Consider the following 24,061-nt stretch of genomic DNA (forward strand, 5'->3'; position numbering starts at 1 on the left):
TGTACGAGATACATACAGTAGGTTACACCTCTGCTTGTAATTTTCGGGAGGTGAAATTCAGCTGTTTATAGGCCTTGTCCACAGGAAAAAAAAAATTTATTCTGTTACTAACGTGGTACAGCAGACCACATCTCAGCTTGTAATTTTTTGGCTCATATATTCTACTGTATCCAGGCCTCATCCACAGTAAAAAATCTAATTTCTTCTGTTACTAGGGTGATAGAGCAGGACACATCTCAGCTTGAAATTTTTTTAGCATAAATTCTATTGTATACAGGCCTTGTCCACAGTAAAAATCTATTTTTTTGTTCCTCATAGCATGCTCCAACCACACTAGCTGAGCAACATGAGTGGGAAAAAGCGAGGTCATGATAGAAGGGGGGAATAGGCTTGGTGTTCAAGGTGTATGTGGGGTAGGTGGTAATGTTAGCGAAAGCTCTAGTGAACCAACACCGTCCCGTCCTATCCAAAGACAACTGACAAATCCCCGCGCCCGGATGGGATACACCCGCGAGTACTGCCGGAATTAAGTAACGTCATAGATAGACCATTATTTTTGATCTCTAAAGATTCCATAATAACAGGGTCTGTACCACAGGACTGGCGTATAGCAAATGTGGTGCCAATATTCAAAAAGGGGACAAAAACCGAACTTGGAAATCATAGACGAGTAAGCTTAACCTCTACTGTGGGTAAAATCCTGGAGGGTTTCCTAAGAGATGCTATACTGGAGTATCTGAAGAAGAATAACCTCATGACCCAATATCAACATGGGTTTACGAGGGACCGTTCCTGTCAGACTAATCTGATCAGCTTTTATGAGGAGGCAAGTTCTGGACTGGACCAAGGAAATGCAGTGGATGTCGTGTATATGGACTTTTCAAAAGCTTTTGATACGGTTCCACACAAAAGGTTGATACATAAAATGAGAACAATGGCGATAGGGGAAAATATATGTAGGTGGGTTAAGAATTGGCTCAGTGATAGGAAACAAAGGGTGGTTATTAATGGAAAACACTCAGACTGGGTCTCAGTTAACAGTGGGGTACCACAGGGGTCAGTATTGGGCCCCCTTCTATTTAACATATTTATTAATGACCTTGTAGGGGGCATACAGAGTAGTGTTTCAATATATGCAGATGACACTAAACTCTGCAGGGTAATCAATACAGAGGAGGACAATTTTATATTACAGGAGGATGTAAGTAAACTAGAAGCTTGGGCTGATAAATGGCAAATGAGGTTTAATGGGGATAAATGTAAGGTAATGCACTTGGGCAGAGGAAATAAAATGTATAATTATATGCTTAATTGTAAAACACTGGGCAAAACTGTCACTGAAAAAGACCTGGGTGTATTGGTGGATGACAAGCTCACGTTTAGTGGCCAGTGTCAGGCTGCTGCTGCAAAGGCAAATAAAATAATGGGATGCATTAAAAGAGGCATAAATGCTCATGAGGAGAAGATAATTTTACCTCTATACAAGTCACTAGTGCAACCACACTTAGAATACTGTGTACAGTTCTGGTCTCCGGTGTATAAGAAAGACATAGCTGAACTAGAGCGGGTGCAGAGAAGAGCGACCAAGGTTATTAGAAGACTGGGGGGTCTGCAATACCAAGACAGGTTATTAAAGGACTGGGGGGTCTGCAATACCAAGACAGGTTATTAGAGGACTGCGGGGTCTGCAATACCAAGACAGGTTATTAGAGGACGGGGGGTCTGCAATACCAAGACAGGTTATTAGAGGACTGGGGGGTCTGCAATACCAAGACAGGTTATTAGAGGACTGGGGGGTCTGCAATACCAAGACAGGTTATTAGAGGACTGCGGGGTCTGCAATACCAAGACAGGTTATTAGTGGACGGGGGGTCTGCAATACCAAGACAGGTTATTACACTTGGGGTTATTTAGTTTAGGGGTGATCTTATTACTATGTACAAGTATATGAGGGGACAGTACAAAGACCTTTCTACTGATCTTTTTACTCTGAGGCCTGAGACGGGGACAAGGGGGCATCTTCTACGTCTGGAGGAAAGAAGGTTTAATCATAATCACAGACGCGGATTCTTTACTGTAAGAGCAGTGAGACTATGGAGCTCTCTGCCGCATGATGTTGTAATGAGGGATTCACTACTAATATTTAAGAAGGGCCTGGATGCCTTTCTTGAAAAGTATAATATTACAGGTTATATATACTGGATTCATTGATAGGGCGTTGATCCAGGGAACTAGTCTGATTGTCGTATGGAGTCGGGAAGGAATTTTTTCCCCCATTGTGGAGCTTAGTGTTTGCCACATGGTTTTCTTTGCCTTTATCTGGATCAACATGTTAGGCTATGGGTTGAAGTAGATGGACTTAGTCTTCCTTCAACCTTAAAAACTATATTACTGTTACTTCTGTTACTGGACGGGCTACTCCACTCCCTTTCTTTGGCAGCCGCACAGCGATATGACTTGTAGATCAGGGCCAGAAAGAGCAGGTGCTCCAGTGGATGGCAAGCGCTACTTCAAATGGCCTCTGCTCCTCTTCTTCCTCAACATCACACACAGTACAGTCCGCAGAGGTGGCACCCCAATTACCCTTGTTTCCCCCGTGTCACAACTCTCCAACCACCCAACTGACTGTAGGAAACCACAGATGGGCAAGTCTGCAGAGCTGTTCACACATTCTATGCCATGGGTATCAGAGGTCTATTCCAAAGATTCACAGACTAATGAGGAGGAAAGCATCTGCACCAATGTCCCAATTTTTTTTTTATATTGGATCCGGGGCAGGACGTAGTAGCATCCGAGCAGAATCCTGACCCTAGTCACCAGACGTTAACCCCCTGGGGGGGGGGGGGTGCTCCTGATGAGACTCAGATACCTGAGGCTCACGCGGACTGTACTGTGCTGCCAGGACAGGAAGAAGAGTAGGGTGACTCTCAGGGTGGGGAATGAGAGAACAGAGAGGATGATGATCAGGTTATAGATCCCACTTGGTGTGAACCCAGAGGCACTCATCTGAGTAGCTCATCTGAGGAGGTGGAGGAGGAGGAAGACGAGGAGTGACACAGAGTGATGCAACATCAATGAGCACTACATCCTTAACCACAACTGTGGCCAGCAGCGGTCACAGGTCTGCAGCTCGCAGGGGTGGCACGGGTTGCCTACCCTGGGGCTTTTGCAACACCGCCAACTATGATTCAACTCACATTATCTGCCAACTTTGCAAAAAAATACTCAGTAGAGGGAAAAATTGCAGTAATTTGACTACTACATGCATGAACCGTCACATGCGTGGTCAACATGCGTTACTCTGGCAATCTCACTGCGATAAAATGTGGACCAGTGGGCCTCACCAACCATCGACCTCCCCATCAACTGCATCTGCTGTTTCTTCCTCCTCCGTCACCATGCCAAGTGTTCTCACACAGGTCTCCAACTGCAAAACCTCCACTTGTTTACCCGCTCCAGTCAGGCAGAGTAATGGAAGCAAACATGCCTGCTGTTTGTTTCACCGAGCACACCACATCTTTCTCAATCCACCATAACATCTCCACCTGCACCTCAATCATGGTCCAGCAGGTTGTCGGTGTTCACCCTACTCCGCACTCTCTCAGCACTGCAGCCAGCTCATGGTCCTGCAGTTGTGGTCATGTAAAAGATTGTTTCCTTTACACATGACAAAGCTAAGAGGTTGATCTCCACCATCTCCAATCTGTTAGCCACAGAAATACTGCCTTTCCGCCTGGTGGATACAGACCGTTTCTAAAAGCTGATGGTGGTCGCAGTCCCCCTTTAACAGTTGCCCAGTAGCCATTACTTCTCTAAGAAAGCTGTGCCTGCGCTACACCAGCAGGTCGCAGACAACATCACCCATTCCTTGACAAAATCTATGTCTGCCAGGGTGCATTTCACAACAGACACCTGGACGAGTAAGTGACGCGCCCAAGGGATGGGGACTCGGCGCCTGGGCCTTGCTGTTAGTTTTAGGGGATGCCGCAGTGTCCGGCTCCCGAGGCTGTACCCTGGGGTCACTCTTTAAAAGAAAGAAGGAATGATGGGGGAAAGGTGTATGGGATAGGGACAGTTCGTGACACCACCCGTGGTGTCTGGTGAGGATCACCAGCGCTGCTACAGTCCTCTGAGGCCGGTGATCAGGCAGCTTAGATGGTGCGGCTCCCCACAGGTGGAGCGGGGCCTCAGGGCTGCGTAGGAAAAGGGATGCAGGACAGAGGGGACCCAGCCGGGTCGGAGGAAGAATAGGCTCACACACGACAGTTCACTTCAGTACCTTTACTGGTGGTGTTTCAGGCACGATCCAAGGCACTGTAGGGTGAAGGGTGCATTTCAGGACTCTCCCCAGTGAGCGGGTGTGGGGCCTCCTGTTCCTTGCCTTTTCCTGTTAAGTTTATGACCTGCCTGAAGCTAGGCCTAACTTGGTCTCTGTCTTGCACCAGCTGACCTGGTGGTAGGGCCTTCTGTTGGAGATCACGCTCCGTGGTATCTTGGGCCTCAGTGACTCCTGACCCTGGTATAACAGTCAGCTTTAGGTGTTCCTGGGATATGTAGTTCGCCAGGGGTTCCGGTTGTTTCTGCTGGTCCTAGAGATCCTTGCAGACGTGGACTCGGTGTCCGGAAAATGCTTGTGGGGTGAGCTGGTTAAGCTCCTCTGCCCCCTATGTAGCCCGCTTACTTCACTTGCCTTCGGCCTCGCTCGGGGCCCTCACTAGGCTTCACACTGGCAGTAGGCCTCGCTACTCTTCACCGCTCTTATGACGTCGGCACGCCGTAGGCTCACTAGTCTGAGCTCTCTCTGGACTGAGCTACACTGTAGGATGACCTCTCTCAGGCTTCTCTACTGCAGGAACTCTCTCACAGACTGAACTGCCTAGCTCCACCTTCCCTTTTTATATCCCTCAAGGGCTCCCTCTGGTGGTCTGAGGTGGAAGGTGGAGGTGTGTGTATGCTGTGGGGGCCTCTTGTGGAGGAATCCGTCCATGCACCCCTCTAGGATCTGTGGCACTCATGCGCAGCACGGGCGCCACATAAGCATGGCCAGGGGTGCCACATCTCACTGACTGGGCACTGGGTGACTCTGATGGCTGTGGGTGCAGGCAGGAAAGGTGCTGCTCCACAAGTCTTGGAATCCCCAAGGCTTGCTGGACAAACCTCTGTATCTAACACTTATTCCACTACTTCTTCCTCCTCCACCAAATCCAGGGCCTCCACCTGCGCCTCAACCTTGGCCTTAATGAGACACATGTTCCAACTGTGCAGAGCGAATGCTCACTACCTCCAAACAGCGCAGCCATGGCTCACCACAATCAGGCAGTGTTAAAAATAATATGCCTTGGAGATCGCCGTTAAACAGCTTAAGAGTTGTGGACAGCTATCCAGGCCAAGTTTCAGCAATGGCTGTCTCTACTGAACCTGGAGCCAAGGAAGGCCATGTGCGATAACAGTCTAAAACCTGGTGTCAGCCTACACCGGGGCAAGCTCACTCACGTGCCTTGCATGACCCACGTCCTCAACCTGGTGGTACAGCAATTTCTCCGCCACTATCCCGGCCTGGATGAACTGCTGCAGAAAGCACAGAAGCTATGTGCTCACTTCTGCCGTTCGCACCCCTCAGGTCATCAACTTGCATCGATACAGAGGTCTTTGTCCATGCCAGCTAACCGGTTTATATGTGATGATCTGACACGATGGACTTCCATTCTGCACATGTTGCAGCAACTATGGCATCAGCGATGAGCCCTGATGCAGTATGTCATGTTGTATAGCATGGGTCAACGCAATATGGACGTGGTGCAAATCACACTTGCGGAGTAGGATCAGATTAAGGACCTCTGCACCCTTTTGCACAATTTTGAAATGGCTACTAAGATGGTTAGCGCTGACGATGTCATCATCAACATCACTATTCCAGTCATTTACATTCTGGAGCAGACTTTGAATAGCCTGCTGGAGGAAGTGGTGGTCCCAGAGGAAAGGGAAGAAGCAGAGGAGGAGGTTTAACACTGTCTCTAAGTTTCACACTGTCGTCACTCAGGAGGGTGCCAAAGGAGGGTAGATTACTGCGATCGAGGGAGGCTGGTGATACCACCAGAAAAACTGTTAGTAAGGTGCAGGAGCCGAGGAATGAATGGAGGAGGAAGAGGTTATGGGCGAGCAACAGTCAGGAGATGAAGAGGATAATCATCCCCTCTCTGTTGTTCGTGGCTGGCGGGAAGGGATGGAGGAAACAAGCATCAGTGTTACCCTGCCACCAACACACCATGGGCTTGGACCTCATGGATGAGCCCGACATATGAGTGCCTTCTTGCCCCACTATCTGCAATATTATCCCTGTATAGTTAGGATTCAAAATAGTGCTGACTACTGGGTTGCCACTCTGTTAGATCTACATTATAAGAGTAAATTTTGGCAGATGCTTCCTGCCCTGGAAAGGTTTTTCCCCAAGACAGCAGTGAGGCTCACAGTGTGCATCGCAGCTCTAGACTTCCAACCTCAGGAACATCAATTCGTCAACACAAAAACATTAGCAGCAGCCAAGTGGTAGAATCAATTTCTGTAAATCCTTTCACACATTTTTTAGACCAGCTCGGGCACCAGCACAACAGAGTTCAAGTCTGACATGTAGTGAACAATTGGAGAGGATGGTCCAGGAGTAGGTCGAGCTCAATATCAATACCATCAGGGAGGGTTTAGACCCTTTTACATTTTGGTCTTCAAAAATGGAAGAGTGGTCTGAGCTCGCCTGTCACGCCTTGGAGGTTTTATCATGCCCGGCAGCCAGCGTTCTCTCACAACATGTCTTCAGCGCTGCTGGTGGTGTCCTGAAGGATAACCACAGCTGGCTGTTCCCTGAAAGTGTAGACTTTCTAACTTTCATCAAGATGAACAAGACATGGATCTCCAAGGACTTTTGCACCCCAACCGCAGACTGTGCAAACTAGGCAATGGTGTTGTTTTTAGTGTACTGCATTGATCTCGCGTAATTGCAGTCTGTGATATTTTTGTCTTGGCTCCTGTGCCTGCTGTTGCTGCTGCTGTTAACAATACTTTTTTGAAATTTGAAGACTTCTGATTGGGCCTTTATCTGGTGGATTGGCTGTACTGGAAGGAGTGTTGGTCCCCATTATACTATTTCTACTCTGGTGAATTTAATGCACTTTGAAGGTGTCTGGCCCTAACATTTGGAAATTTGAAGACATCTGATTGGGTCTCCATCTGCTGCGTTGGCTGTTGGGGAAGAAGTGTCGGTCCCCAGTATACTAGTTCTACTTTCATGAAATTGATGTCACTTTTGTGGTGTCTGCCCCTAATTTTTGTAAATTTGAAGACTCCTGATTGGGTTTCCATCTACTGGGTTGGCTGTTGTGGAAGAAATGTCAGTCCCCATTATACTATTTCTACTCTAGTGAAATTGATGCCACTTTTGTGGTGTCTGCCCCTGATTTTTGGAAATCTGAAGACTCCTGATTGGGTCTCCATCTACTAGGTTGGCTGTAGTGGAGGAGGTGTCAATCCCCATCATACTATTTCTATTCTTGTGAAATTGATGCCACTTTGGTGGTGTCGGCCCCTAATTTTTGCAACTTTGAAGACTCCTGATTGGGTCTCTATCTGCTGGGTTGCCTGTAGTGGAAGGGTTGTCAGTCCCCATTACCGGCAGGCCTCCACATACTTACAGTCAACTACCTGTGTTGCTATCCTTACATTTTTGTACTGATACTACCCTATGAAACAGATTTTTCTGCCATCTGAGTGTGGCTGAGCATAAAACCAGCTTGAGCTGTTGGATGTAGTATCAGGGCGTCCAGCACAGCAGGCCGACGCCGATCCCGCACCCACCTTGTCTTATTTTGAAGTTAAATTCTAAGCTGTAAATGCTGCCCAGACCCTGATTCCTCATGCATGGTCCATGGCTGACTGCGGCTGTGCCAACATAAAATTTGTACTGTGGATCAATTGATGCCACTTTTCCTGGTGTCTGCCCCTAATTTGAGCTGTTTTGGGTCCCTTTGAAGGCGTTGTGTATGCAGTTTGTTTTTGTCTTCTATTGATTGCAATGGGATTTGGATATGTTTGTTCAACTGTTTGTCAATTTATTCAGAGAACATTGGGAAGTTTGCCGATCTGAAACTAATCGAACCTTGAGAGGTTCACTCACCTCTACTGCCGAGTGCAACATTATTTGTTACTTATATCTGGAAATATTGTTAGCTGAGGAATAGGGATAAGCAGACCTGTAGATGCTTGGGAACTTCAGGTTTAGCCGAACTTGACCCCGAATCCCATAGAAGTCAATAGCGACCCGAACTTTGGTGCAAGTGCCCTGCAAACAAATGTGGATATGGAAATCACTTAAAATAACATACAATCCAAAAAAAAGGACCCCCGCGGTGGAGGCTGGTTGTTTTTATGCACAGTGCTATCAGAGACATGGGTGCATAAGAGTAGAAAAATGTTTTTGACGCACATAACTCTCACAGAACTCTTGCAGATTAGAAAAACTTTTGGGTATGCACAGTACTATCACAGACATGGGTGCACTCGTACATACAGAAAGTCTTTTTGGAAAACTGCGCACACACAAAACCGAATACTTTCCCTCGCTACAGCGGCGTCCTCTCCCTATGCTATGCAGAGCAGAAATATAAAATAATAATTTTGAACCAGGAGGAAGAGGTCTAAGTGGAGGAGGCGAGTAGGTGGAAGAGATGGAGGTGGATATGGCGGTGTAGGTGGAAGAGGCAGGGGAGGAGTAATTCAACACAGTTTTTGTATTTTATTTTATTTTTTTCGTGTTTTTTTCATTTTTTATTTTTTTATGGCAATGACTTAAAACAACTTAGAATTAACACACCTAAAAAATAGCAATTTAGAGCCAGGAGGCATAGATCCAAGTGGAGGAGGTGGATGTGGCAATGTAGGTGGAAGAGGCAAGGAGGGAAATTTTGTATTTTTCTTTTATTTTTTTTAGTGTTTTTCTTTGGGGGGGGTGTTGTTTTTTTTGGAAACTGACTTAAAAGAACATAGAATTAACCCCACAAAAAAACTAACAAGCTAGAGGGGGGGAGGTCCAACTAGAGGAGGAGATGGAGGTGGAGGTGGACTTGGCGGTGTAGGTGGAACAGGCAGAGGAGGTAGCCAGTACAGGTTTTTTTGTGTTGGGAGTCACCCAAATTAAATTAATGGCAAATAGAGTTGAACATTGGCTGGGTGTGGCTGGTATACTTATCTAGACAGCCAAAGGTATGGACAAGTCCTGTGGGATCCACGCCTGGTTCATTTTAAGGAATGTTAGCGTCCCCACATTGGCTGTGGACAGGGGGACGCACCTGTGTGTGATCACACCCCCTGCCATGCTAAACATATGATCCGCCAGTACACTTGCTGCAGTCGAGCACCTCCAAGGCATAAAGGTCAAGCTCAGGCCATGTGTCCAATTTGGAGACACAGAAGTTAAATGGGGCAGACCCATCAGTTAGTACATGGAGACGTGTGGTCACGTACTCTTCACACATGTTGCTGTAATGCTGGCTCCTGCTAATATGGACCATATAAGCTCAAAATCCCGGATCCGACCCATTCCAGGACTTTACACGAGTATACGGTGGAAAACGTATATTGCAGTAATATTACAAGAGACACATTTTATCATTTCTTAAACTTACATTCCATTCAGTGATGTTGTATCTGTGGACACCACACACTTAGATCAGGGTCACCTCCTCAACCAAAATACATTCTCCCTAATGGTAAAGTGCCCCTTTTTTAAGTCATTTATCCCTATTGGAGGCGCCCAATCTCACCTTGGTCATCAGATTGGACTTGAGATCACAACATGCAAAGAAAGAAAGTTGGGACCACCTCCTTGTCCACCAGTTTAACCATGTTATGTCATCTTGAGACATCATAATTGCAAAGTTGAGAAATATTAGCCACATTCCCATTTAGTTTTTAGCTGATAACTAGTACAAATATCTTACACCACTACTCAAAATGGCCACCATGATCATGACTATGATTAGGTCTATATGGAAATCTGGTTCTTGGGTTATGGTCACACTAGTAGTTTGGCTTCCAGTTATGACGGAGCCCACAACACTCTGTTTGATTCATTGTTGGATGGATGCCACCATTGACCAGCGAACCTCATTTTTTTTTATAATTGGGTGCATCAGGTGCTGTTGCAGTTGCGGAAGCTGTTGGTGAATACTCTGATGGCAGTGTGAACAAAGCTTTATCTATACACTGTTCTAGACACTGCTGGTGATGTTGCAGCTTTTGTTGATCTTTACATTGTCCCAACATATTTCAGTCTAGTAACTTTTTTTTAGTTTATTTAGAAACTTCCTGATCTGTAACAGATCCGATAGAATCGAATCAGCAGTGTAATTACCCAATACAATGATGCTAGTAAGTTTAACTGCAGGAAGTGAACATCCCATGAAGTGTCAAGTAGGAGGAGTGAAAAGAAAACACTTCCTGGTTTTAAAGAGTCACAGTTACTGTCTCAGCCAATCATCTGCTCTGATAAGGATCCTGTTTTTATTGGAAAAGATGGATGGCAGTCACAAACTCACCATATGTTTTATATATTTGTTTTAATCTTAAACTAGGAATTGTTTCTTCTCTTAAATATCGATCTCAATGTTTTTTTAATTTCCTCAGTCCGGAGACAAAATATGATTGGACTCATGAAATGTGGCACAAATGTGTAGAGGCAAATAAGCGAGACGTAAATGTCCACCTGTGGCTTTTTTGTTTGTTCATAGGTGTAAACGAGGAGTCTTGGGACATTGTAGGTTCCAATGACAAACCAGTGCGTCACGCAGGTGTAGAGGGCTTTATTCCAGCTCTCCGATCGTGCAGTAGAGCAGGCTTTTGTGAGTATGATGCTGTAGGAAAAGATGATGAATGATAGTGGACCCAAGTGACAGGCTAAACCAATGTAATAAGCTTTCAGAAGGGTTTGGGTTGGATTAAGACTTGTTGTAACGGCAACAGTTCCGATAGAACAGAAAAAGTTCTTGACATTATTTGAACCAATGTACGGAAGACAATAAGCCAAATACATGACGCAAATGCCAGTCACTATGGCCACTGTATATAACGATATGCAAATGATTATAATGCGTCTGTTGCCAATGATTGAGTGATACCGGAGGGGTTTACAAATGGCGACATACCGGTCAACAGCCATCAGCATGATTATTAAAGAGTCAAGAGGATTCAGGGTATGAACAATGGTCATCTGAAGGAAACATCCCATGAAGGTCATGGATCCTACTCCAAACCAATACTTGGCAATGATTTTTGGCAAAGTTGAGGTGTCAAACAGAAGGTCGGCGATGGCCAGGCTTGCGATTACTATGTACATTGGCTGATGTAGATGTTCTTTAAGGAAGATAAGCACGATCACAGTTAAATTAGCACATAATGAAACATTATAAACCAGGAAAATAAGAATTCCAACGCCGATGTGAAATCTCTGAGGAAGACCAGGGAATCCGACGAGGACAAACTCTGAAAACTCTGATTCATTGGCCATGGATTCTGATAACATCTGTAAGGAATACAATATATTTGACTTACAGAGTGTATATTAGGGCATAGCTCAAGGAAAAGCAAATGTGAAGGTCCTCCAAGAACTTTATGGATTGATGGAAAGAAGGACATTTCCTAAGTTGCTACAAGTATAGTGTTTTCTACTGACAGTTTATTGTATAATTCCTTACGAAGCACAGTAAGGTACAGTGAGACCCTTTAGTCAGGATCCCCTTTTCATTGACCAAGACTCTCTGGCAGATACAGTACGTACCATGAAACCAGGCCATAAAGCTAAGTCTAAACTAGGACTTCTCATCTCATGCTTTTCTGGTTTAGAGGTTTTTTGGGGTCACATAGCTCAGAAAGCCCGAGGGCGACTACACCCTACTTATACCCCACAGCCATATATCAGTGTAGCTATAGGAGGCTGTAGACAGGGGCTTAGTGGTCGTGGTCGCAGGACATACAGTACAGACCAAAAGTTTGGACACACCTTCTCATTTAAAGATTTTTCTGTATTTTCATGACTTTGAATATTGTACATTCACACTGAAGGCATCAAAACTATGAATTACCACATGTGGAATTATATACTTAACAAAAAAGTGTGAAACAACTGAAAATATGTCTTATATTCTAGGTTCTTCACAGTAGCCACCTTTTGCTTTGATGACTGCTTTGCACACTCTTGGCATTCTCTTGATGAGCTTCAAGAGGTCGTCACCGGAAATGGTCTTCACTTCACAGGTGTGCCCTGTCAGGTTTAATAAGTGGGATTTCTTGCCTTATAAATGGGGTTGGGACCATCAGTTGTGTTGTGCAGAAGTCAGGTGGATACACAGCTGATAGTCCTACTGAATAGACTGTTAGAATTTGTATTATGGCAAGAAAAAAGCAGCTAAGTAAAGAAAAACGAGTGGCCATCATTACTTTAAGAAATGAAGGTCAGTCAGTCCGAAAAATTGGGCGAACTTTGAAAGTGTCACCAAGTGCAGTTGCAAAAACCATCAAGCGCTACAAAGCAACTGGCTCACAAGAGGACCTCTCCAGGAAAGGAAGACCAAGAGTCACCTCTGCTTCTGAGGATAAGTTTATCCGAGTCACCAGCCTCAGAAATCGCAGGTTAACAGCAGCTCAGATTAGAGACCAGGTCAACGCCACACAGAGTTCTAGCAGCAGACACATCTCTTCAACAACTGTTAAGAGGAGACTTTGTGCAGCAGGCCTTCATGGTAAAATAGCTGCTAGGAAACCACTGCTAAGGACAGGCAACAAGCAGAAGAGACTTGTTTGGGCTAAAGAACACAAGGAATGGACATTAGACCAGTGGAAATCTGTGCTTTGTTCTGATGAGTCCAAATTTGAGATCTTTGGTTCCAACCACCGTGTCTTTGTGCGACGCAGAAAAGGTGAACGAATGGACTCTACATGCCTGGTTCCCACCGTGAAGCATGGAGGAGGAGGTGTGATGGTGTGGGGGGGCTTTGCTGGTAACACTGTTGGGGATTTATTCAAAATTGAAGGCATACTGAACCAGCATGGCTACCACAGCATCTTGCAGCGGCATGCTATTCCATCCGGTTTGCATTTAGTTGGACCATCATTTATTTTTCATCAGGACAATGACCCCAAACACACCTCCAGGCTGTGTAAGGGCTATTTGACCCAGAAGGAGAGTGATGGGGTGCTACGCCAGATGACCTGGCCTCCACAGTCACCAGATCTGAACCCAATCGAGATGGTTTGGGGTGAGCTGGACCAAAGAGTGAAGGCAAAAGGGCCAACAAGTGCTAAGCATCTCTGGGAACTCCTTCAAGATTGTTGGAAGACCATTTCCGGTGACTACCTCTTGAAGCTCATCAAGAGAATGCCAAGAGTGTGCAAAGCAGTCATCAAAGCAAAAGGTGGCTACTGTGAAGAACCTAGAATATAAGACATATTTTCAGTTGTTTCACACTTTTTTGTTAAGTATATAATTCCACATGTGGTAATTCATAGTTTTGATGCCTTCAATGTGAATGTACAATATTCATAGTCATGAAAATACAGAAAAATCTTTAAATGAGAAGGTATGTCGTTTGGACTGTACTGTACATCCGGCTGAAAGCAAATGCTGAGCAAAAACCCATTGGCTCCCTGCCCCACATAAACACAAGCCACAGACCTATCAAAGGACCCCAATCAGTGGAGAACATCAGTATCCGTTGCAAGTGGCACAATGATAACACTGCATTGCATCGCACCGCACCGGCAGGGTTGTCTTTTTTTTTATAATTGCTCTTTGCACAAAGGAGAGCATCATTAATGTGTGGGGCCATGAAGGGGTGTATTATCAATGTACGCCCCCACATAGGAGGGTGCTATTAATATATGGGAGCCACAAATTGGCATTATTAATGTATGAGGTCACTAAAAGATGCATTATTAATGTAAACGGTACAAAGGGGGCATTGCTAATTTATGGGGGCATAAAGGAGGACATTATTACTGTATTGGGCTGCAAAGGGGGTATTATTAATATATGGCACTACATAGGAGAGTGCTATTAATATATGCTAGCCAGAAATTGAGGGTGAGAAAGACAGTTTAGATATTAGAAGACACTTTTTGACAGTGAGGTGATCAATGAGTGGAACAGGCGGCCACGAGAGGTGGTGAGGTCTCCTTCAATGGAAGTCTTCAGAGGCTGGACAGACATCTGTCTGAGATGGTTTAGTGACTCCTACTTTGAGCCGGGGGTTGGACACACGGACCCTGGAGGTCTCTTCCAACTCTAACAATCGTAGATTCTATGACACAGTTTATCTTTTAAGACAAACAGAAGCCATGCAGACAAGGGTTTTCTGAAATCAGAAAAACCTTTTAATAATGTATGGTGCTTCAAAGGGGAACATTATTAATATATGGGGGCACAAAGGTGAATATTATTAGCTTTTTGGGGCAAAATGGCCTTCATTAATATATAGAGCCATAAAGATGGAAATTACTAATATACTGGGGCAATAAAGGAGGAATTACTCACTCACTGTATGGCGGTAATGTTGGTCTCAGTAAAGTAGCTTTGGTTAGTGATCAGTATGAAGCTATTATTTGGTCACTATGTGGTAGTAATATGTGATCTGATCCCGGTGTGACGGTATTTATCCCGTGTGTGGTATTATTCGGTTACTATGTGGTGGTAATATGTGATCTGATCATGGTGTGACAGTATTTGTCCCCTGTATGTGGTATTATTCGGTCACTATGTGGTGGTAAAATGTGGTCTGATCATGGTATGGTGGTATTTGTCCCTTGTATGTGGTATTATTTTGCCACTACATGGTGGTAATATGTGGTCTGGTCATGGTGTGGCCGTATTTGTTCCTTGTGTGTGATATTATTAGGTCACTATGTGTTGGTAGTATGTGATCTGGCCATGGTGTGGTGGTATTTTTCCCTTGTATGTGTTATTATTTGGTCACTAGGTGGTGGTAATATGTGGTCTGGTCATGGTGTGGTGGTATTTGTTCCTTGTATGTGGTATTATCTGGTCACTATGTGTTGGTATTACGTGGTCCGGTCATGGTGTGACAGTATTTGTCCCTTCTATCTGATATTATTGGCATATTGGTCTTGATATAGAGGGTTTTGTTAAGTAACAGGATGGCGGTAATATTCAGACACTATGTTGTAATGATTGCTCATGGTATGGTGGTATCACTATTGTATAGGGCTGTCACCACCATGTATGCTGGTACTTTGTGGTCATGGGTTGGTGGTACTTGCATGTGGTATTTCTGGTACCATTGGTCTCGGTTTAGTAAAAGTATAATTTTACTATTTACAGTGGGTACGGAAAGTATTGAGACCCCTTTCAATTTTTCACTCTTTGTTTCATTGCAGCCATTTGGTAAATTCTATAAAGTTCATTTTTTTCTCAGTAAAGTACACTCTGCCCCCCATCTTCACTGAAAAAAAACAAATGTAGAAACTTTTGCAAATTTATTAAAAAAGGAAAACTGAAATATCACATGATCATAAGTATTCAGTCCCTTTGCTCAGTATTGAGTAGAAGCGCCCTTTTGAGCTAGTACAGCCATGAGTCTTCTTGGGAATGATGCAACAAGTTTTTCACACCTGGATTTGGGGATCCTCTGCCATTCTTCCTTGCAGACCCTCTCCAGTTCCGTCAGGTTGGATGGTGAACCTTGGTGGACGGCCATTTTCAGGTCTCTCCAGAGATGCTCAATTGGGTTTAGGTCATGGCTCTGGCTGGGCCAGTCAAGAATGGTCACAGAGTTGTTCTGAAGCCACTCCTTTGTTATTTTAGCTGTGTGCTTAGGGTCATTGTGTTGTTGGAAGGTGAACCTTCGGCCAAGTCTGAGGTCCAGAGCACTCTGGAAGAGGTTTTCATCCAGGATATCTCTGTACTTCGTCGCATTCATGTTTCCTTCAATTGAAACCAGTCGTCCTGTCCCTGCAGCTGAAAAACACCCCCATAGCATGATGCTGCCACCACCATGTTTCACTGTTGGGATTGTATTGGGCAGGTGATGAGCAGTGCCTGGTTTTCTCCACACATACCGCTTAGAATTATCACCAAAAAGTTCTATCCTCGTCTCATCAGACCAGAGAATCTTATTTCTTATAGTCTGGGAGTCCTTCATGTGCTTTTGAGCAAATTCTATGTTCATCTGTCTTGCACTGAGGAGAGGCTTCCATCGGGCCACTATGTCATAAAGGCCCGCCTGTTGGAGGGCGGCAGTGATAGTTGACTTTGTGGAACTTTCTTCCATCTCCCTACTACATCTCTGGAGCTCAGCCACAGTGATCTTGGGGTTCTTCTTTACCTCTCTCACCAAGGCTCTTCTCCCACGATTGCTCAGTTTGGCTGGACGGCCAGGTCTAGGAAGACTTCTGGTGGTCCCAAACTTCTTCCATTTAAGGATTATGGAGGCCGCTGTGTTCTTAGGAACCTTGAGTAATGCAGAAATTCTTTTGTAACCTTGGCCAGATCTGTGCCTTGCCACAGGTATGTCTCTGAGCTCCTTGGGCAGTTCCTTTGAGCTCATGATTCTCATTTGGTCTGACATGCACTGTGAGCTGTGAGGTCTTATATAGACAGGTGTGTGCCTTTCCAAATCAAGTCCTATCAGTTTAATTAAACACAGCTGGACTCCAATGAAGGAGTAGAACCATCAAGGAGGATCTCAAGGAAATGGACAGCATGTGACTTAAATATGAGTGTCTGAGCAAAGGGTCTGAATACTTATGACCATGTGATATTTCAGTTTTTCTTTTTTAATAAATTTGCAAAAATTTCTACATTTCTGTTTTTTTCAGTCAAGATGGGGTGTAGAGTGGACTTTAATGAGAAAAAAATTAACTTTTTAGAATTTACCAAATGGCTGCAATGAAACAAAGAGTGAAAAATGTAAAGGGGTCTGAATACTTTCCATACCCACTGTATTATTTTATAAATTAAAAATGATCTTATTGATGTTTTTTCTGGGTGATTTATATCTTATATTTCCATTATTATTTTATTTTTATGGGAGCAAACATTGGTCTTTATAGACTCCAACACAACCGAGCACATGGGGGGCCAAGTTCTAAATTTCACCGTAGGACTCTAGTTACACCACAAACTGTAAGGAGGACCATAGATGAAAACAACTTAAAGGGGTTGTATCCAAAAGCATGTAATGCACCAAAAATATAGTATTACAATACGCCTATTCAGATAAATTTCCTTCAATGAAATAAATAGATTAATTGTATCTGACAAAGAAAAAGGAAGTATTCTATTGCAACTTACTATACTTGTTCATACAGAGGGTACCAAAGAGAGGACCATTTCCCCCCAATGCCATCTATTATAACCTGTAAGATCATATGGATGGCATGGGGGGAAAGGGTCCTCTTTTTGGTACCCTCTGTATGAACAAGTATAGTAGTAAGTTGCAATAGAATACTTCCTTTTTCTTTGTCAGATACAATTAAAGATGATCACAGGACATTTATTATCTGGGACCCTTTTAATTTAAGGAGGTTTGTTCTGAAGATAATTATCTCAGATAATAAATGTCCTGTGATCATCCTTACATCTAAATGTGGCCTAAACAAACTGAACTCCAGACTGATACATTGTAACAATGGAGAAAAGTTTCAGTTCAGGAGGAGTTTCCAGGTTTTGTTTAGATACTAGGGCTTAATGGGACTTACAGTTTTATATCTGCCTCATATATACAATACACAATACAGTCAACTGAAAAATGATTCACACTTTGTAATCTTTTCCACGTTTTTTCCCGTTATATCCAATGATGTAAATGTATTTTTTTGGAATTTTCTGTGACACCAACACAAAGTAACAAGTATTTGTGACATGTAAATGAAATGATACAGGGTTTTATATTTTACAAATATAAATCTGAAAATTGTGAGGTGCATTTGTATTTAGCCCCCTGTAGTGTGATACCCCTAAATAAAATCCTGAGAGACAAATTGCCTCCAGAAGTCACATAATACATTGCATCCACCTGGGTGTGATTTCTTCTCAGTATAACTACAGCTGTTCTGTGAAGGCCTCAGAGGTTTGTGTGAGAAAATTAGGGATCAAACAGCATCAAGAAAGTCAAGGAGCCCACCAGACAGGTCAGGGATAAAGCTAAAAACCAAGGAGCCCACCAGACAGGTCAGGGATAAAGCTGTGGAGAAGAGCAAAGCAGGGTTAGGTTATAAAAAATAGCCCAAGCTCTGAACATCTCATGGAACACTGGTCAATACATCATCAAAAAATGGAAGGAGAATGGCCCAACTTCAACCTACTAAGACATGGCCGTCCACCTAACCTGACATCATAAGCAAGGAGAACACTAATGAGAGAAGCCACCAAGGTCCATGGTCACTGTGGAGGAGACACTGAGATCCACAGCTCAGGGGGGAGAATCTGTCCACAGGACAACTATTAGTCATATACTCCAAAAATCTCACCTTTATGGAAGAGTGGCAATAAGAAAGCCATAAGAAGTTACATTTGCAGTTTTCCAAAAGCCATGTAGGGGACACAGCGAGCATGTAGAGGATTGTGCTCTGGTCAGATGATACCAAAGGAGAAATTTTTAAGCTAAATGCAAAAAGCTATGTGTGGTGGAAAACTAACACTGCACATCACCCTGAAAACACCATCCCCTCCGTCACACATGGTGGTGGCAGCATCCTGCTGTTTGGAGGCTTTTCTTCAGCAGTGGCAGGGAAGCTGGACAAAGGTGATGGGAAGATGGAAGGAGATAAAAACAGCACAATCCTGGAGGAAAACCTGTTAGAGGCTGCAGGAGACCTGAGACTGAGACGTAGGTTCACCTTCCAGGAGGACAACGACCCTCAACATCCTGCCAGAGCTACAATGGAGGGTTTAGGTCAGAGCATATTCATGTGTGTGAACGGCGCAGTCACAGTCCAGACCCAAATCCCAGAGAATCTGTGACAAGACGAGAAAATCACTGATCACAGACGTCTCCATCCAATCACTGAGCGAGAACGAGGGGGCAAAGAAGGCAGGGCAAAATGTCACCTCTAGATGTGCAAAGCTGGAGAGACAGACCCCAAAAGACTGCAGCAGAGAAAGGGGGGAGAGACAGACCCCAAAAGACTGCAGAGAAAGGTGGAGAGACAGACCCCAAAAGACTGCAGCAGAGAAAGGTGGAGAGACAGACCCCAAAAGACTGCAGCAGAGAAAGGTGGAGAGACAGACCCCAAAACACTGCAGCAGAGAAAGGTGGAGAGACAGACCCCAAAAGACTGCAGCAGAGAAAGGTGGAGAGACAGACCCCAAAAGACTGCAGCAGAGAAAGATGGGAGAGACTGACCCCAAAAGACTGCAGCAGAGAAAGGTGGAGAGACAGACCCCAAAAGACTGCAGCAGAGAAAGATGGGAGAGACTGACCCCAAAAGACTGCAGTGAGGGGTGGGAGAGACAGATCCCAAAACACTGCAGCGAGGGGTGGGAGAGATAGACCCCAAAAGACTGCAGCAGTAATGGAAGCGAAGGGTGGTCAGATTTATATTTTTTAAATATTTAGAAAACCTTCTAACATTTCCTGTACACGTCACAAATATTTGCTACTTTGTACTAGTATCACATAAAATCCAAATAAAGTGCATTTACGTTTGTGGGTGTAACATGAAAAAAATGGGGAAAAGCTAACAGGGTAAAAATTCCTTTTTAATGCACTGTATATGAGGAACAGAGGGTACATAGACTGTAACATACCTGCAGCCAGACACCATGAGGCTCTTCTATTGGGGCTGGATGCAATAAACTACATCCTGATGCACTTTTTTATGGCTCTAGATCTTCTCCTTGGAGACTTCTTTCATAAATTTAAAATGCTGGAAGAAACAACAGGAATAACATGGTAATTGCTCATTAGTTGTACTCATCAAAGTTTCACTCTCTAAAGACGTTTTATTCCCATCCAATAGTCCCATCTGATTGTATCTTTTTGTATCGAGTCAGATTTATTCCTATCTAGTTGTATTTTCTGTATCTAATTTTAGTTACTTGTATATAGTTGTATATTTGTGCATCTGCTTGTGTTTAATTCAGATCACAAATTTGTTTTCTAATTTAAATTAAAATGAATTTGTCACTTGTCTCTTGTACCCTAAGAGCAACAGGATATAGGGCCAGAGACCCTAGTTCCAGTGATGTGTTACTTACTGGGCTGCTTGCTCCAGTTATCTGAATGCAGAACTCTATATAACCTTGCCTATAACTCTCCGAGTACAGATAATGTAGTAGATGTCACCTGCAGTCCTATGTAACACCACAGATAACACAGTGATATCTCTCTGAGTACAGATAATGTAGTAGATGTCACCTGCAGTCCTATGTAACACCACAGATAACACAGTGATAACTCTCTGAGTACAGATAATGTAGTAGATGTCACCTGCAGTCCTATGTAACACCACAGATAACACACTGATAACTCTCTGAGTACAGATAATGTAGTAGATGTCACCTGCAGTCCTATGTAACACCACAGATAACACAGTGGTAACTCTCTGAGTACAGATAATGTAGTAGCTGTCACCTGCAGTCCTATGTAACACCACAGATAACACCGTAATAACTCTCTGAGTACAGATAATGTAGTAGATGTCACCTGCAGTCCTATGTAACACCACAGATAACACAGTGATAACTCTCTGAGTACAGATAGTGTAGTAGATGTCACCTGCAGTCCTATGTAACACCACAGATAACACAGTGATAACTCTCTGAGTACAGATAATGTAGTAGATGTCACCTGCAGTCCTATGTAACACCACAGATAACACAGTGATAACTCTCTGAGTACAGATAATGTAGGAGGTTACTAGTGATGAGCGAACATGCTCGCCATTACTCGATACTCATCCAAGCATCACGGTGCTCAACAAGCTTGGCGAGTATTTCAGGGTTCCTCGAACAAGAGCACGGGTCCGCCCTGGATGATTGGCGCTCTTTGGAGAGCCAATGAACATGCAGGGATTGCCTGCCACGCACTGTAATGCCGTAGCCATGTTGGTTGTGGGCATTACAGTGATTGGCTGGCTGTATAGCGTCATCGGGTCTATATCAGACCTGGCGCCGCCATGCTCGTCACAGTCTAACCTGGAAAGAGGTAGAGTAGGGAGAGCTGCTGCTGCGTCAGGGAGAGATTTGCTTGTTTACAGTTAGTATAGGTATTCCACAGCATATCTATATATCCATCTGAACTAACAGTCCTTCTGAGGACTAATCCAGCTGCAGATATTCAGTGGCAATAGCAGCAGTTAGGCAGGCAGGCAGGGTTTGTGGCAGTGTATACAGCACAAGAGTGTCCATTGCACATTCTGTCTGCTGCTGCTGTTACAGATATCCATAGACATAGCCCCAGATATCAGGAGCCAGGAATATTTTTTTTTTTATCTTAATCCTGATTATTTGCTTAAAAAGCAATCCAGAGTACACCATTTTAGTGCTCCATTTGCTTGTTAGCACTGCAGAATACAGCCAGATGTTTTCCATCATCAGACGTGATCCCATATTACAGCGATAAAAATCCACAAATTTGTGCTGAATGTGGAAAATATTGTCCTCGATTTAGAGATTTGCATCAGGGTGTCAGTGAAGCTATTCACACGTGATCGCTGTGAAGAATAGTAAACTACAGGCCCGCTATTTAAAATCGTGGGTGTCCATCAGATGTATCACATATAACTGCGGTTCAAATCCAGGCATTTGTAGTGAATGTGGAAAATATTGTCCTCCATTTAGAGTTTTGCATCAGGGTGTCAGTGAAGCTATTCACACGTGATCGCTGTGAAGAATAGTAAATTACAGGCTCGCTATTTAAAACCGTGTGTGTCCATCAGACGTATCACATATAACTGCGGTTCAAATCCAGGCATTTGTAGTGAACATGGAAAATATTATCCTCCATTTAAAATGGGCAAGGCACGTGGCAAGGGATGGGGAAGTAGACGTGATGCTGATGGTGTATGCAAAGGACGAGGCCATGGGCAAGTTGAAATTGTACCACAACAAACACCCACATCTTCTCGCCTGACCTTCCTGTCCCAATTCCTAGGGGACCACAGCTCACCACTATAGAACCCAGAGCAGTGTGAAAAGGTTGTTGGTTGGATAGTGGATAATGCTTCCAGTCACTTAGCCACCACCACCACCACCCTGTCTTCCACACGGTCAAGTCTCAGTAGCCGTGAGTCTGGACCGCATATTCCTCACCCTGATACTCCTTCCTCCCACCATGCCGAGTGACGGAGACAATTGATCCCACACTTAGACACTCAGAAGAGCTGTTCACTTTTCCATTTATAGATTTGGGCCTCTCGCCCGGCCAGCCTTTAAGCAGCACAAGAGGAGATCGCGTGTAGCGATACCCAAGTATTTGAGCAGCCATGGTCACACGAAGGCGATGGTGGAAAAGTGCAATTACTGTCGTAAGAAGTGGATGATGATGTTGAGACACAATTGCCAGAACGTCAGGGGGAGGACCAGGGTTTGGAAGTGGAAGACGAGGTGGCGGACGATGAAGTCACTGACCCAACCTGGCAGGGGGATATGCAGAGTGAGGACAGCAGCACACAGGGGGAGGAAGGCGTAGCATCACAACAGGCAGGAACAAGCAGTGAGGTGGCTGCAGACGCAAGGTGGGCAACCGTTCCCTGGAACACGAACACGACGGAAGTTGCCAGTACAACTGTTAGGTCTTCCCGAGTATGGTTCTTTAATAAAGACTCTGGAGACAACCCCAAAAAGGCCATTAGTACCATCTCCCAGGCCAGCATCTGCAGGGGTAGCAAAACTAGCAGCCTGACCACCACCAGCATGATCAGGCACATGGCAGCAAAGCACCCGACTAGGTGGGCAGAATGTCAGGGTCCAGAAACAGTGTCTGTGGGTGACACCACTGCTTCTTCCGCTGTCGGGCATGCATGCCAATCGCCTGTCCGTGGCGCATGCGTAGATGCCTCACGCCCTGCACCTGTCGTTGCACACTCTCAACTAGCAAAATCTGCAACCACGTCCACATCCTTGTCTCAGCGCAGTGTTCAGTTGTCCCTACATCAGTCCTTGGAACGCAAGTGTGTCACCCTGGCCAGGATGCCACAAGTGTAATTGAAGCTGTGTCTGAGAGCAAGTGGGAGGTTCTCTAGTCAGGGGAACATTAGCATGCAGTACCTCCTGTCTCAGGCTAGAAGGGGGAGCAGGCTGCCCCTATAAAAGCTGGTGCTGGGGGCAGAGTTAGGGAGAACTTGAAGGCCTGTCTCAGGACTGAGACTTGTCCCAGAGCAGAGCAGGGACAGAAAGTTGTATTGCACCTAAGAGGAAGTGTGGCAGGAGGAGAGCCACAAGCCAGAGACAAGAGGCGAAGCAAGCCTGTCTTGGCAGATAAAAGACTGACTTTACCAGACTTTGGTGTCTGAGGCTGGGAGGATTCCACATCCCCCAGCAGATAACCAGTTCGAAGGGGACTGTATATTCCTTGGCCTAAGAAGCCTGGAGGCCCTGCCACAACAGAAGGGACCAGCAAAGCCGTACAAGGCTGGGAGCAGAAAGGAACCCACGTCGCAGGCCATACAGGCGAGAATACACGGAGAGCTCGGAAGCGTGGGCTGTTATCCTATAAGGAGGAGATAGTCAGAAGGAGCGCAGAAAGCACGGTAGGCCTACACCCTCACCCTGACCAGGGCCAATTTCCCCGTTGTTCTCAGACATCCAGGTCCCCTCCTAGCTGGGACTGTTTATGGGTCAGTTTACCTGTTTCAGTAAAGACCCTGGACTGCAACCTATTGTCTGTGTGCTCCTTCGCGCCTCCAGCACTACCGGTACTGGGACTCTCACCACCATCACTCCCACCATCCACTATACAGTCATGGCCAAAAGTTTTGAGAATGACACAAAAATTATATTTTCACATGATCTGCTGGCCTCTGGTTTTTATTAGTGTTTGTCTGATGTTTATATCACATACAG

At 44.8% G+C, this 24,061-nt stretch overlaps 1 protein-coding gene across 1 annotated transcript; it reads right to left on the reverse strand.

The window, feature by feature from the left end:
• Window positions 1-10,615: 10,615 nt before the first annotated feature.
• On the reverse strand, window positions 10,616-11,566 carry LOC141248717 (olfactory receptor 56A4-like). Its single transcript, XM_073669411.1, has one exon. It carries the CDS (start codon window positions 11,564-11,566, stop codon window positions 10,616-10,618), a length of 951 nt encoding a protein of 316 aa, XP_073525512.1.
• Between the last annotated feature and the right edge of the window lie 12,495 nt (window positions 11,567-24,061).

The sequence above is a fragment of the Phyllobates terribilis genome, unplaced genomic scaffold (genome assembly GCF_046119375.1).
Source record: "Phyllobates terribilis strain yellow unplaced genomic scaffold, ASM4611937v1 Scaffold_2__4_contigs__length_985480577, whole genome shotgun sequence".
Classification (NCBI taxonomy): domain Eukaryota; kingdom Metazoa; phylum Chordata; class Amphibia; order Anura; family Dendrobatidae; genus Phyllobates; species Phyllobates terribilis.